Consider the following 13927-nt stretch of genomic DNA (forward strand, 5'->3'; position numbering starts at 1 on the left):
CAGTCTCTTCATGGCACCGATGGATTTCAAGATACTGGTTCTCCTCAAGCAGTGGGTGAGCATAATTCCATATCTGGACCATCTGCTGATCAAGGCATCGTCCAGGGAGAAGTTGTTAAGATCCATTGCTCTCACGACCCATTTGCTCAGGGAGCACGGTTGGATCCTGAACCTTCCAAAGTCTCATCTAGAGCCGACAAGGAGGCTGTCTTTCCTGGGGATGATCCTCGACACGGAGGTGCAGAGGGTGTTTCTACCAGTGGAGAAAGCGTTGGTGATTCAAACTATGGTCTGGGATGTCTTGAAGCCTGCCCGGATATCGGTTCATCAGTGCATTCGCCTTCTAAGGAAGATGGTTTGCTTCTATGAGGCTCTGCAGTACGAAAGGTTTCATGCTCAATCTCAATCCTTTCAGCTGGATCTCTTGGACCAGTGGTCGGGATCTCACCTACACATGCACCAGAGGATACGTCTGTCACCGAAAGCCAGGATTTAGCTCCTCTGGTGGCTACAACTACCACACCTTCTGGAGGGCCGAAGGTTCGGATTTCAGGACTGGATCCTTCTAACCACGGATGCAAGTCTAAAAGGTTGGGGAGCAGTCGCTCAAGGGGAGACCTTCCAAGGAAGGTGGTCAAGTCAGGAGTCCCTTCTTCTGATAAACATCCTGGAACTAAGAGCCGTATACAACGGCCTTCTTCAAGCAGCACACCTTCTAAAGGATCTGGCTTTTCAGGTTCAGTCGGACAAAGTGACGACAGTGGCCTACATAAACCGACAAGGCAGAACGAAGAGCAGGGCTGCAATGTCAGAGGTGTCAAGTATCCTCCTCTGAGCAGAAAGGCACGCTGTAGCGATGTCGGCAATCTTCATTCTGGGAGTAGACAACTGGGAAGCAGACTTCCTCAGCAGACACGATCTCGATCCAGGAGAGTGGGGCCTCCACCCGGAGGTGTTCGAGGAGGTTACCGGTTGGTTGGGGGTTCCTCACATAGACCTGATGGCCTCCCGCCTCAACAAGAAGCTGCGGAGGCCATGTCGAGGGACCCACAGGCAATGTCTGTGGACGCACTAGTAACACCGTGGGAGTTAACTTCAGTGTATGTGTTCCCTCCACTTCCTCTTATTCCAAAAGCTCTTCAACTTGTAAAAAGAACAAAAGTTTTGGCAATCCTCATTGCTCAGACTGGCCAAGGAGAGCTTGGTATGCATATCTGCTGGATCTACTGCTGGAAGATCCACGGCCCCTACCTCTATGGGAGGATCTTCTACTGCAGGGGCCGTTCGCTTATCAAGACATACCACGGCTACGTTTGACAGCATGGAGGCTGAGCGCCAGATCTTAGCTCTGCAGGGTAATCTGAGCAAAGTAATTCCTACCCTGATACAGGCTAGGAAGGGGGTAACGTCTAAACACTACCATCGAATTTGGAAAAAATGTGTCCTCGTGTGAATCTAAGAAATTTCCTGCAGTGGAGTTTCAACTGGGTCGTTTTCTCCTTTTTCTGCAAGCAGGTGTGGATTTGGGCCTGAGATTGGGCTCCATAAGGGTCCAGATCTCAGCTTTATCCATTTTCTTCCAGAAACAATTGGCTGTCCTCCCTGAGGTTCAGACCTTTTTGAAAGAGGTTCTGCACATCCAGCCTCCATTTGTAGCGCCAACGGCCCCCTGGGATCTTGATGTGGTGTTGCAGTTCCTCCGATCGGATTAGTTTGAGCCTCTACAGGAGGCTGAAATCATATTTCTCACGTGGAAGGCTTTCACTTTGTTGGCCTTAGCTTCTGCTCGACGTGTATCAGAATTAGGGGCTTTGTCCTGTAAAAGTCTTTATCTGGTCTTCCATGAGGATAGGGCGGAACTCAGAACTCGTCAACAGTTCCTTCTTTATGTTGTTTCAGCTTTTCATACCATCCAACCTATTGTGGTGCCAGTGGCTACTGACTCCTCAATTGCTTCAAAGGCCTTGGATGTTGTGAGGGCTTTGAAGATTTATGTGAAGAGGACAGCTCGTCAGAGAAAATCTGACTTTCTGTTGTCCTCTATGATCCCAAGAAAATTGGGTGTCCTGCTTCTAAGCAGTCGATTTCACGCTGGATCAGGTTCACCATCCAGCATGCATATTCTACGGCAGGATTGCCGTGTCCAAAATCTGTTAAGGCCCACTCTACTTGTAAGGTGGGTTCTTCCTGGGCGGCTACCCGGGGTGTCTCGGCTGTACAGCTTTGCCGAGCAGCTACTTGGTCTGGATCAAACATGTTTGCTAAGTTTTACAAGTTCGATACTTTGGCCTCTGATGACCTCAAGTTTGGTCAAGCAGTTTTGCAGGAGCCTACGCGCTCTCCCTCCTGTTCTGGGAGCTTTGGTACATCCCCATGGTAGTAATATAAACCCCAGCATCCTCTAGGACGTAAGAGAAAATAGGATTTTGGTTACCTACCGGTAAATCCTTTTCTCGTAGTCCGTAGAGGATGCTGGGCGCCCGCCCAGCGCTTCGTTTTTCCTGCAGTGGTTATTTAGTTCAGTACTGCCTGGTTCCTAGGTAAGTTCTGCGTTATTTGCAATTTCAGTACTGTTGAGTTTATCCGGCATGTTGGCCGGATTTGCCTTGTTGTGTGAGCTGGTATGAATCTCGCCACTTTGTGTATTTCCTTCTCTCGAAGTATGTTGTCTCCTCGGGCACAGTTTCTGGACTGAGTCTGGTAGGAGGGGCATAGAGGGAGGAGCCAGCCTACACTGTTAAACTCTTAAAGTGCCAATGGCTCCTGATGAACCCGTCTATACCCCCATGGCTCTAATATGGACCCCAGCATCCTCTACGGACTACGAGAAAAGGTTTTACCGGTAGGTAACCAAAATCCTATTTTTCTTGCTTTTCACCCTCTTGTATTGTAGGTCGCTGTTTTGTTCTTAAATGTTCAAGTGCACAATGTATTTGCATTTTCTTTCTTTTTTGCCTAATTTCTCCCTTAGTTTAAAAGGGGTCCACACAATTTGTTTACAATTACAGAAAAATTATATAACCTTAATTTATAGTATTAACATTTGTCATATTCAATTTCCTCCATATCTTTTATAGTGTAGTTTGGTAATGCTTACCTCTTTTGAGCTTCTTCTTTTCCTAATCCAATAGTTTAAAAAACAAAACCCTGAAAAAATGGACTGTACGGCTCACTAAGCTTCTTTACGCAAATTTAGTTAACATTTGACAAGCAGCCAGTCAGGAACGACCTTTCATTATTCAGCCTGATTAGCTACCCCTATATAAAGTAGGCAGGTTTGCCAAATGTTAGCTCTAGCAGGTAGTCTGGTCTGTTTGTTTTTATCCATTTGATTACATATGATTGGACATACCCCAACCCTCCTTCCCTAAAAGTATGGGCCTGATGCCAAGTAGTGCGGGAAAGTTGTTTTTTTTTTGGGCAGAATGACGGGACAAATAGTTGTGATTTCAAACATTTCACCTGTCAGTCACCTTTATAAAAAACTTTTCTCCCGGCAGATTAGTCTACAGTATGTGCAGGTTAATGTTTCTGCTAATGTAAGACATCGGCACAGCTTATTCCATGAAGTAGCTTTCACAGATGAATGGAATTTTTCGGCTGTTCTGCTTTGATAAATCCAACAATTTTAAAATATTCAAAATCACCCTACACATTTGCACATATTGAGGCTTCTAAATTCCCCTCGGGAACGTTAAAAGTAGTGATGTGCACTGGAAATTTTTCGGGTTTTGGATTCGGTTCTGCTGCCGTGTTTTGGATTCGGACGCGTTTTGGCAAAACCTCCCTGAAATTTTTTTGTCAGATTCGGGTGTGTTTTGGATTCGGGTGTTTTTTTTTACAAAAAACCCACAAAAACAGCTTAAATCATAGAATTTGGGGTAATTTTGATCCCATAGTATTATTAACCTCAATAACCATAATTTCCACTCATTTCCAGTCTATTCTGACCACCTCACAATATTATTTTTAGTCCTAAAATTTGCACTGAGGTCGCTGGATGGCTAAGCTAAGCGACCCAAGTGGCCGACACAAACACCTAGCGAGAGGATGAGTGCTTCCATCCTCATGTGAATCTGAACCACTAGCCATGAACATAGGCCAGGGCCTCAGCCGTTCCTTGCCACTCCGTGTTGTAAATAGCATATTGGCAAGTTTACGCTTCTCATCAGATGCTTTTAATTTTGATTTTTGGGTCATTTTACTGAACTTTTGTAGTATACTTGACGACACAGAGGTGTAGGTAGAGCAGTGGACTACTGTACCGTACTGCTATATATATACTGGTGGTCACAGCAACATTCTGCACTGTCCTCCTACTATATACTACAATGCAGCACAGATATGGAGCGTTTTTCAGGCAGAGAACGTAGATATTTGCAAGCACACTGAGCGCAGATATTTGCAGCACACTAAACACAGAAACTGAGAGAACGCTGCACGTCCTCTCGCTATCATCTCCAATATAGAATACGAATCTCGCGAGAATCCGACAGCAGGATGATGACGTTCAGGCGCGCTCGGGTTAACCGAGCAAGGCGGTAGGATCCGAGGCTTCCTCGGAACCGTGTAAAATGGGTGAAGTTCGGGTGGGTTCGGATCCCGAGGAACCGAACCCGCTCATCACTAGTTAAAAGTAGTGACTGTTGGTTACACGTGGTTGTTTTCTAGCTCCTCTAAAGGAATAAATGAGCCAATCTTGCATGTATATCCTCTTTGTACATTTTATATTTCATATATCCTTGTCTGTCAGCTATATACTGTAAATTAAGCCTTTTTTTGCCTTATTTTGCAGTTTTTCTTTTTTCTCGAACATCCATATGGGATACTGGGGTCATTCCTTAATTCGATAGGTATAGAGGGTCTCCGCAGGAGGCAAGGCACACAGTCTTTAGCAGGGTATGCTGGCTCTTCCCCTCTATGCCCCCACCCTCAAGCCAGTTTAGAAAAATGTGCCCTCAGGAAAGGATGGACACTCTGCAGCTCAAGAGAGTTTTCTTCAGTTTCTTTTAAACTTTTATTATTTTGGGTATTCCGTCTGGATAACAGCATACCTGCATTGATGTAGACCACATGGGGGGGACGGGACGGTTACTGGCCTTTTAAGGTGCAGAGCCGATCCCCGCTGCTGGACCACTGTCCTGAGGGGGTGTTTGTTACCGCTGGGCATTGCGCTCGGTGTGCTCACCCGCAGCACGCCTGTGGTACAGGTCTGAAAATGTGGTGAGTACACACCGGGGTCCCGCCGGCGAGGTGCGGCAAAATGGCGGGCGGCGGCAGACTTCCCGGAGGGGGTCCCCCGGCCCTCCGCGCTTCACTGGCATGTAGGTGATAGCGACTGTACCACCACGGGGACTTTCACACAGTAAAAAGCTTGAAATAGCCAGTATAATCATATACAGAAGCTCCGGCTGTCATTAGGGGGCGGAGCTTAACTAAGAGCGGACCAGAAGCTCTGCTGGCGCCTTCCTGTTTCTCCTCATGCAGCAAGGACGCCAAGCTCCTCACATGCACTACAGACAAGCTGAGTACAGGGTGTGGAGGGGTTAAGCAGAGTTGGCAGCATATAAACAGCGCTGATAACAGCTCTTTATATCATTTAGAGCTCTCATAAACACAGCAGCCAGCACTCTCACTGGGGGTGCTAGGTTTTCTTGGTGTTCTGGTCTCCATTCCTCTGGGTTCCCATACACATACCACTGGGGTGTAACAGTGCCTGCAAAAGTGTGTTTGTGTGTGGGTGCACACTTTTTGCAACATGGCCAAAAAGCTTACTTGCATGGTTTGCAGTGCAAAATTTTCCCCCATGTCTACCTCACATGTCACGTGAGCAATGCATGTCCCCTCCGCTTAGTGGGATTTCTGCAGGGGAGTCGCAAGAAGCACCATGGGTTAATAATCTAAAATCCATGATAGACAAAATGTACTCACAGTTTTCTGTCAATGTGCAACAGAAGCAGCAAATGGAATAGGCCCTAAATTACCTGTCTGCCAGGGTGGATAAATTTATCCCTTCCCCGGGACAAACGCGTAAGCGTGGTTTGCAAGCCATTACCTCAGATTCTGTGGAAGAAGTGCTGGAAGAAGGGGAAGGGGAACCGAACTCTCTCACAGAGCCCCAGTCCTTGTCACAGGGCACGGAGCCTTTAATTATGGCTATGAGAGAGGTATTGGAAATACAGTACCATAAGCAGACCCTGTGGAAGAGGACCCCTTTTTTATGTTACAGAAAAGAGCCAAAATATATTTTCCGGAGTCAAAGGATTTAGAGGACACATTTAAGATCCTGAGAAAAAATTTCAGGTGTCAGTGGTTCATATCTGCTTTCCTCTTTGAACAGTCAGGGAGGAAGGTGTGGGAGAGCCCCCCCGGTAGTGGATGCCTCAGTCGCACGCCTGTCAAAGAAAGTGGTGCTCCCTGTCCTAAATGCATAGATGCTAAAACATGTAAGGGATAGAAAAATAGAGACTACGCTTAAGTCTATGTACACAGCGAGCGGGGCATCTCAGCACCCAGTCCTAGCTAGTTGCTGGATGTCAAAGGCTATATATACCTGGGCAACACAAGTTCAGGAGGGCTTTTTAGGTGACATGTCTCTGTCGCGAGCAAGCGTATTGCTCAAATCCAGGATACCACTCGGGTCCTGTGTGAAGCGCAGAAAGAGCTAGGAGCTATTAATGTGAGAAATACTGTATTGGCAGTGTAAGCCCTTAGGGCACTATGGCTGCGTCAGTGGATCGCGGATGTGGATTCAAAGCGCAGCATGGAATCCCTTCCCTTCTCAGTTGAAAGGTTGTTTAGAAGGCAGTTGGATAACTGGATTTCCAAGGCTACGGTGGGGAAATCCATTGTCCTTCTGTCTGGAACCCCACAGGTTAGGCGTTCTTTTCCAGGACCGTCGCAGCAGTCCTTTAGGTCTGCTAGGTTTCGGTCAAGAGCAAGGGGAGCCTCCAATGCAGTTAGAGGCACCAGAGGTAAGCTTAAGAAGTCAGCGACTACAGGTTCTCAGGAGCAGAGCACCGGTGCAGCGGCTTCCAAGACCTCAGCATGACAGTGTTCCCCCACCCCGAGAGACACTCGAGGTGGGAGCGCATTTACTTCACTTCAGCCAAGGGTGGGAAGACTCTTGCTAAGATTCCTGGGTCAGGGATCTTATTTCTCACGGTTACAGGCTGGAGTTCGACACAGCTCCTCCCCAACAATTTTTCCAATCGGGCTTGCCAGGCTCGGAAGACTTTCAGATTGTCCTACAACAGGCCATAAATAAATTGGTCCAGTCCCAAGTGATTGCTCCAGTACCAATCCAACAACAGGGTCAGGGTTATTATTCCAACCTGTTTGTGGTACCAAAGCCGGACAGCTCGGTAAGACCCATCCTGAATTTAAAATCACTAAACCCTTATCTAAGGGTTTTCAAGTTCAAGATAGAATCCCTAAAAGTAGTGATCCTCTGTTTAGAGAAAAAGAGTTTCTGGCGTCCTTGGATGTAAAGGACACGTATCTCCACATACCAATTTGGCCGCCTCATCAGGCTTACTTAAGGTTCGCTTTACAAGATGACCACTGTCTGTTCTGGTCGTTGCCGTTCGTACTGTCCACGGCTCCGCAGGTATTCACGAAGGTGATGGCGGAGATGATGCTCCTACTCAGGACTCAGGTAGTCAAAGTGGTTCCTTATCTGGACGACCTCCTGATAAAGGCGAGATCAGAGGAGCTTCTAGTGCTCGGAGTCAACTGCACTATTCAGGTGCTTTCCCATCACGGATGGATTCTGAATTTACAGAAGTCCCATTTGTTACGTTTCAACGACTCCAGTTTCTGGGAATGATCCTGGATACAGTGGAACAGATGTTTGCAGGGTGTCGTCAGTTCCGGGACCGGACAGGCTGAAGTCATCGCAGTTGGTAAGTAAGTCCAGAGCTACTCACAGACTGCATAAAATGTTTTTGCATAGCTCGGCTGCAAAAGCGATCGCAGCCTTGCTATGCAAAAATCCATTCCCCATAAGTGGCGTCTACCTGATCGCATAGGCAGCAAAAAGTTGCTCTGTGTGCGATCAGGTCAGGGCCTTTGTGCCTTCGACAGCACCATGGGAGCAGGATGTTGTGTTGAATTTCCTACAGTCATCATGGTTTGAACCTCTGATGTCAGTGGAAGACAAGTACTTTACGTGGAAGACTGTAATGTTGCTGGCCCTGGCATCTGCCAGGCGTGTTTCAGAATTGGGGGCCTTGTCGTGTAAGCGTTCTTATTTGATTTTCCACGAGGATAGATCAGAGCTCAGAACACGCCAACAGTTCCTGCCAAAGGTGGTCTCAACATTCCACCTCAATCAAGCTATTGTGGTTCCATCTAGTTCAGGGAACCCTGACATATCAGAATCGCTGGATGCTGTTCGAGCCTTAAAGACCTACGTCAAAAGAACGTCTCGGACTACGAAGACTGATTGCCTCTTTGTGCTTTACGATGCACAAAAGAAGGGTTGCCCTGCCTCAAAGCAGTCTATTACTCCTTGGATTCGGATGACCATTCAACAAGCGTATGTATCGGCAGCGTTACCGGTACCTAAATATCTGAAAGCCCACTCAACAAGAGCGATGGGATCTTCCTGGGCGGCTGCCAAAGGAGTCTCGGCCTTACAACTCTCCTGAGCGGCTACTTGTTCGGGGAAGAATAGGTTTGTAAAGTTCTACAAGTTTGATACCCTGTTTGGGCAGGCGGTGTTGCAGAAGTCTCCGCACGTTCTGGAAGCTTTGGGACATCCCCATCGTATTTAGGAATGACCCCAGTATCCCATATGGATGTTAGAGAAAATAGGGTTTTAATTACCTATCGGTAAATCCTTTTCTCGTAGTCCATATGGGATACTGGGCGCCCGCCTCGGTGCAGATTTTTCTACAGGTTCTTGTTCAAGTTATCCTGATCAGTATTACTGTTTGGCCATAACATGTGACAACTAGCCTAACAATGTGTTAAAAATGTATTTCCAGTTGACACCTAGTCCAACAGGGAAAAGGTTACTATTCAACACTGTTCGTGGTCCCGAAGCCAGATAGTTCGGTCAGACCCATTTTAAATCTAAAATCCCTAAACCTGTACTTGAAAGCTCAAATTCAAGATGGAATCGCTCCGGGCTGTGATCTCCAGTCTGGAAGGGGGGGGATTTTATGGTGTCACTCGACATAAAGGATGCATACCTTCATGTTCCCATATATCCTCCTCATCAGGCGTACCTGAGATTCGCTGTACAGGACTCTCATTACCAGTTTCAGACGTTGCCGTTTGGCCTTTCCACGGCCCAGAGGATTTTCACCAAGGTGATGGCGGAGATGAGGGTGCTCCTGCGCAGGCAGGGAGTCACAATTATCCCGTACTTGGACGATCTCCTGATAAAAGCAGGATCGAGAGATCAATTGCAGAGGAGCATGTCGCTCTCGCTGAAAGTGCTGCAACAACACTGTTGGATTCTCATTCTGCCGAAGTCACAATTGATTCCAACGACTCGACTATCATTCCTAGACATGATTCTAGACGCGTATCAGAAGAGGGTTTTTCTCCCGATAGAAAAAGCACGGAACCTCCAGAACATGGTCAGAGACCTGCTAAAAACCAAAAAGAGTGTCTGTTCATCAATGCACTCGTGTTCTGGGGAAAATGGTGGCAGCCTACGAGGCCATCCCCTTCGGCTGGTTTCATGCAAGGACTTTTCAGTGGGACAAGTGGTCCGGGTCCCATCTGCAAATACATCAGAAGATAAGCCTGTCCCCCAGGGCCAGGGTGTCTCTCCTGTGGTGGCTGCAGCTTGCTCACCTTCTAGACGGTCGCAGGTTCGGCATTTAAGACTGGGTTCTGGTGACCACGGGCGCGAGCCTCCGAGGATGGGGAGCGGTCACACAAGGAAGAAATTATCAAGGGCTATGGTCAAGCCAGGAGGCTTGTCTACACATCAATGTACTGGAGTTGAGGGCAATTTACAACGACCTAAGACAAGCGGAGGATCTTCTTCGCGACCTTCCTGTTCTGATTTAATCAGACAACGTCACAGCCGTGGCTCATGTAAATCGCCAAGGCGGGACAAGGAGCAGAGTGGCAATGGAGGAAGCCACCAGGATTCTTCTCTGGGCGGAAAATCACGTAAACGCTCTGTCAGCGGTCTTCATTCCGGGAGTGGACAACTGGGAAGCAGACTTCCTCAGCAGACACGATCTCCATCCAGGAGAGTGGGGACTTCATCAAGAAGTTTTTACAGAGATAACAAGTCTTTGGGGAATTCCTCACATAGACATGATGGCGTCCCGCCTCAACAAGTAGCTTCGGATGTATTGTGCCAGGTCAAGGGACCCTCAGGCATTAGCTGTGGACGCCCTGGTGACACCATGGGTGTTTCAGTCGGTCTATGTATTCCCCCCTCTTCCTCTCATCTCAAAAATATTGAGAATCATAAGACAACAAAGAGTGAAAACCATACCCATTGTTCCAGATTGGCCTCGAAGGGCCTGGTATTCAGATCTTCAGGAGATGCTCACAGAAGATCCGTGGCCTCTTCCTCTGAGGGAGGACCTGTTGCAACAGGGGCCCTGCGTGTTCCAAGACTTACCGCGGTTACGTTTGACGGCATGGCGGTTGAACGCCGAATCCTAGCTGGGAAAGGTATTCCAGAGGAAGTCATCCCTACTCTGATAAAGGCTAGGAAGGAGGTGACGGCAAAACATTATCACCGTATCTGGAGGAAGTATGTATCTTGGTGTGAAGCCATGAAGGCTCCTACGGAAGATTTCCATCTGGGCCGTTTTCTCCACTTTCTACAGACAGGAGTGGATATGGGCCTAAAATTAGGCTCCATTAAGGTACAGATTTCGGCCTTGTCTATTTTCTTTCAGAAGGAATTGGCTTCTCTCCCGGAAGTCCAGACTTTTGTAAAGGGAGTGCTGCACATCCAGCCTCCTGTTGTGCCCCCAGTGGCACCATGGGACCTTAACGTGGTATTACATTTCCTAAAATCTCACTGGTTTAAACCGCTTCAGACGGTTGAATTAAAATTTCTCACTTGGAAGGTGGTCATGTTGTTGGCCTTGGCATCTGCAAGGCGGGTGTCTGAATTGGCGGTTTTGTCTCACAAGAGCCCCTATTTGATTTCCCGTGTGGATAGGGCTGAGTTGAGGACTCGTCCTCAATTTTTGCCTAAGGTGGTTTCTTAATTTCATATGAACCAACCTATTGTGGTGCCTGTGGCTACGGATGATTTGGAGGACTCCACGTCTCTGGATGTAGTCAGGGCCTTAAAAATCTATGTAGCCAGGACGGCTCGGGTTAGGAAAACAGAACCACTGTTTATCCTGTATGTAGCCAACAAAGTTGGCGCTCCTGCTTCGAAGCAGACTATTGCTCGCTGGATCTGTAACACGATTCAGCAGGCTCATTGTACGGCAGGATTGCCGTTACCAAATTCGGTAAAGGCCCATTCCACTAGGAAGGTGGGCACTTCTTGGGCGGCTGCCCGAGGCGTCTTGGCTTTACAGCTTTGCCGAGCAGCTACCTGGTCGGGTTCAAACACGTTTGCAAAGTTCTATAAATTTGATACCCTGGCTGATGAGGACCTTGCGTTTGCTCAGTCGTTGCTGCAGAGTCGTCCGCACTCTCCCGCCCGGTCTGGAGCTTTGGTATAAACCCCATGGTCCTTACGGAGTCCCCAGCATCCTCTAGGACGTAAGAGAAAATAAGATTTTAAACCTACCGTTAAATCTTTTTCTCCTAGTCCGTAGAGGATGCTGGGCGCCCGTCCCAGTGCGGACAAAATCTGCAAGGGTTGTATATAGTTGTTGCTTACATAAGGGTTATGTTACAGTTGAGATCAGTCTTTAGCTGATACTGTTTTGTTCATACTGTTTACTGGTTGCGTATATTCCAGGTTATATGGTGTGGGCTGGTATGAATCTTGCCCTTAGATTAACAAAATCCTTTCCTCGTATTGTCCATCTCCTCTGGGCACAGTTTCTCTAACTGAGGTCTGGAGGAGGGGCATAGAGGGAGGAGCCAGTGCACACCCATTCTGAAATTCTTTATAGTGCCCATGTCTCCTGCGGAGCCCGTCTATACCCGATGGTCCTTACGGAGTCCCCAGCATCCTCTACGGACTAGGAGAAAGAGATTTACCTGTAGTTTAAAATCTTGTTTTTCTGATTCACTTTTGTTCTTAAATGTTGAAGATTTTACTTCTATTAAAATTAAATAAAAAGGTTATATTTTACCAAGTGCATACTCTAGATCATTTGTGATGATTGACCTATGTCAATAATTGATTTGTGATTTCTGTAGTCAGTTAGTACTGTAGTGTTTGCTTTGTCAAAATCATAAAAGGTAAAATTGTATTCTTTCCCCTCCCCCCAAACCTCAGTTACTGCATTATCTTTTCATTTTATACGCAGTGTGTTCCATTTATATTCTAGGTATTGATTCCAAAGTTAATTTGTTCTATTTATGTGTTAGGTATTGATTCCGAAGGCCATGCTGCAAATTTTGTAGAGACCGAGCAAATTGTGTACTGTAATGGAGGAAAAGCTTCATTCGTTCAAGTAAGATTTGTATTAATGCTGTTCTGTTCACTCATTAGTCTTTGTAAGAGAGAAAGAGGAGAGAAATAAAAGTACTAACCATGGGCCTAATTCACACCTGTTTGCTCGCTAGGGGTTTTTTACAGTCCTGCGTTCGCATAGTCTCACCGCCCATAGGGTAGTGTATTTTCGCTTTGCAAGTGTGCATGTGTAGCAAAGCTGTACAAACGGATTTTGTGCAGTCTCTGAGTAGCCCTGGACCAGTAGCGGCTCTTCCCACGGGCAAGCAGTACTTTTGCCGAGGCGCTGCTGTCCCGGGGGCGCTGCCGCCGTGGCAAGAGCCGCTACTAACTCGGATGGCGGCGGTGGTTTTGAAAAGGTCCTCTCCGCGAAGGGAATCTAGACGCGCAGTGAGGTATCGTCGAGTTTCCCTTCGCGGAGAGGACCTTTCTGTGCAGCGCTATGGGAGAGACGTCATGACGTCTCTCCCATAGCTCAGAGGAGCGGTGCCGGAGACCGAGTGCAGTGGTCGGGAACAGGAACGGGGCTGGTAAGTATTTTTTTTTTTTTACTAGGTACACAGCTACTTGTGGGCACAACTAATGGGGGCACAGCTGCAGGGGGCACAACTACTGGGGCCACAACTAATGGGGGCACAGCTGCAGGGGCCACAACTAATGGGGGGCACAGCTGCAGGGGCCACAACTACTGGGGGCACAGCTGCAGGGGGGCACAACTAATGGGGGCATAACAGCTACTGGGGGCACAGCTGCAGGGGGCACAACAGCTACTGTGGGCACAGCTCTACAGGGTGCACAACGCTACAGGGGGCAAAACTGACCACGCCCATTTCCTATGAAGCCACGCCCCATTTTTTATGCATACCTTCAGCGCGCACTAACCCTATTTCGCCGTCGGGGGGGGGGGCAGCAAAGGAAACTTTCGCCCTGGGCGCCACAAGGTCTAGAACCGGCCCTTACTAGGATTTACTCAGCCGCTGCGAACACTTCAGCCTGTCTGGGACCGGAATTGACGTCCGGAACCCTCCCTGCAAACAAATGGACACACCTGCGTTTTTCCAACCACTCCCAGAAAATGGTCTTCCTGTCAATTTCCTTGCGAACGCCCTGGAGAATGGATTCTTTGCACAAACCCGTCGCTGAGCGTCGATCCGCTTTGTACCCGTGCGATGCACCGATCGCCCGCTCTATGAAAACGCAGCCTAGCAATCAGGTCTGAATTAGGCCCCATGAGCGAAGTACATGCAGATTTTTTTCAGTCTTCTAATAAAAAGAAACAAAATGTGAAAGTTAAACTTTACTATCCCATTTCCATGCTGTGAGTGGGACAGTGACTTTGTAATACTTTTATTTCAA

The 13927-nt window shown here is 47.7% G+C and overlaps 1 protein-coding gene across 1 annotated transcript in view; it reads left to right on the plus strand.

Annotated features, from left to right (window-relative positions):
• The window catches only part of SACM1L (SAC1 like phosphatidylinositide phosphatase), a 424002-nt gene that overhangs the window by 205173 nt on the left and 204902 nt on the right, over nucleotides 1-13927 (plus strand). Inside the window, exon 9 of the mRNA XM_063922680.1 lies at nucleotides 12487-12572. Within this exon, the coding sequence (XP_063778750.1) occupies nucleotides 12487-12572 (86 nt within the window). The remainder of the gene's footprint in view (nucleotides 1-12486; nucleotides 12573-13927) is intronic.

The sequence above is a fragment of the Pseudophryne corroboree genome, chromosome 5, assembly GCF_028390025.1.
Source record: "Pseudophryne corroboree isolate aPseCor3 chromosome 5, aPseCor3.hap2, whole genome shotgun sequence".
Taxonomy (NCBI): domain Eukaryota; kingdom Metazoa; phylum Chordata; class Amphibia; order Anura; family Myobatrachidae; genus Pseudophryne; species Pseudophryne corroboree.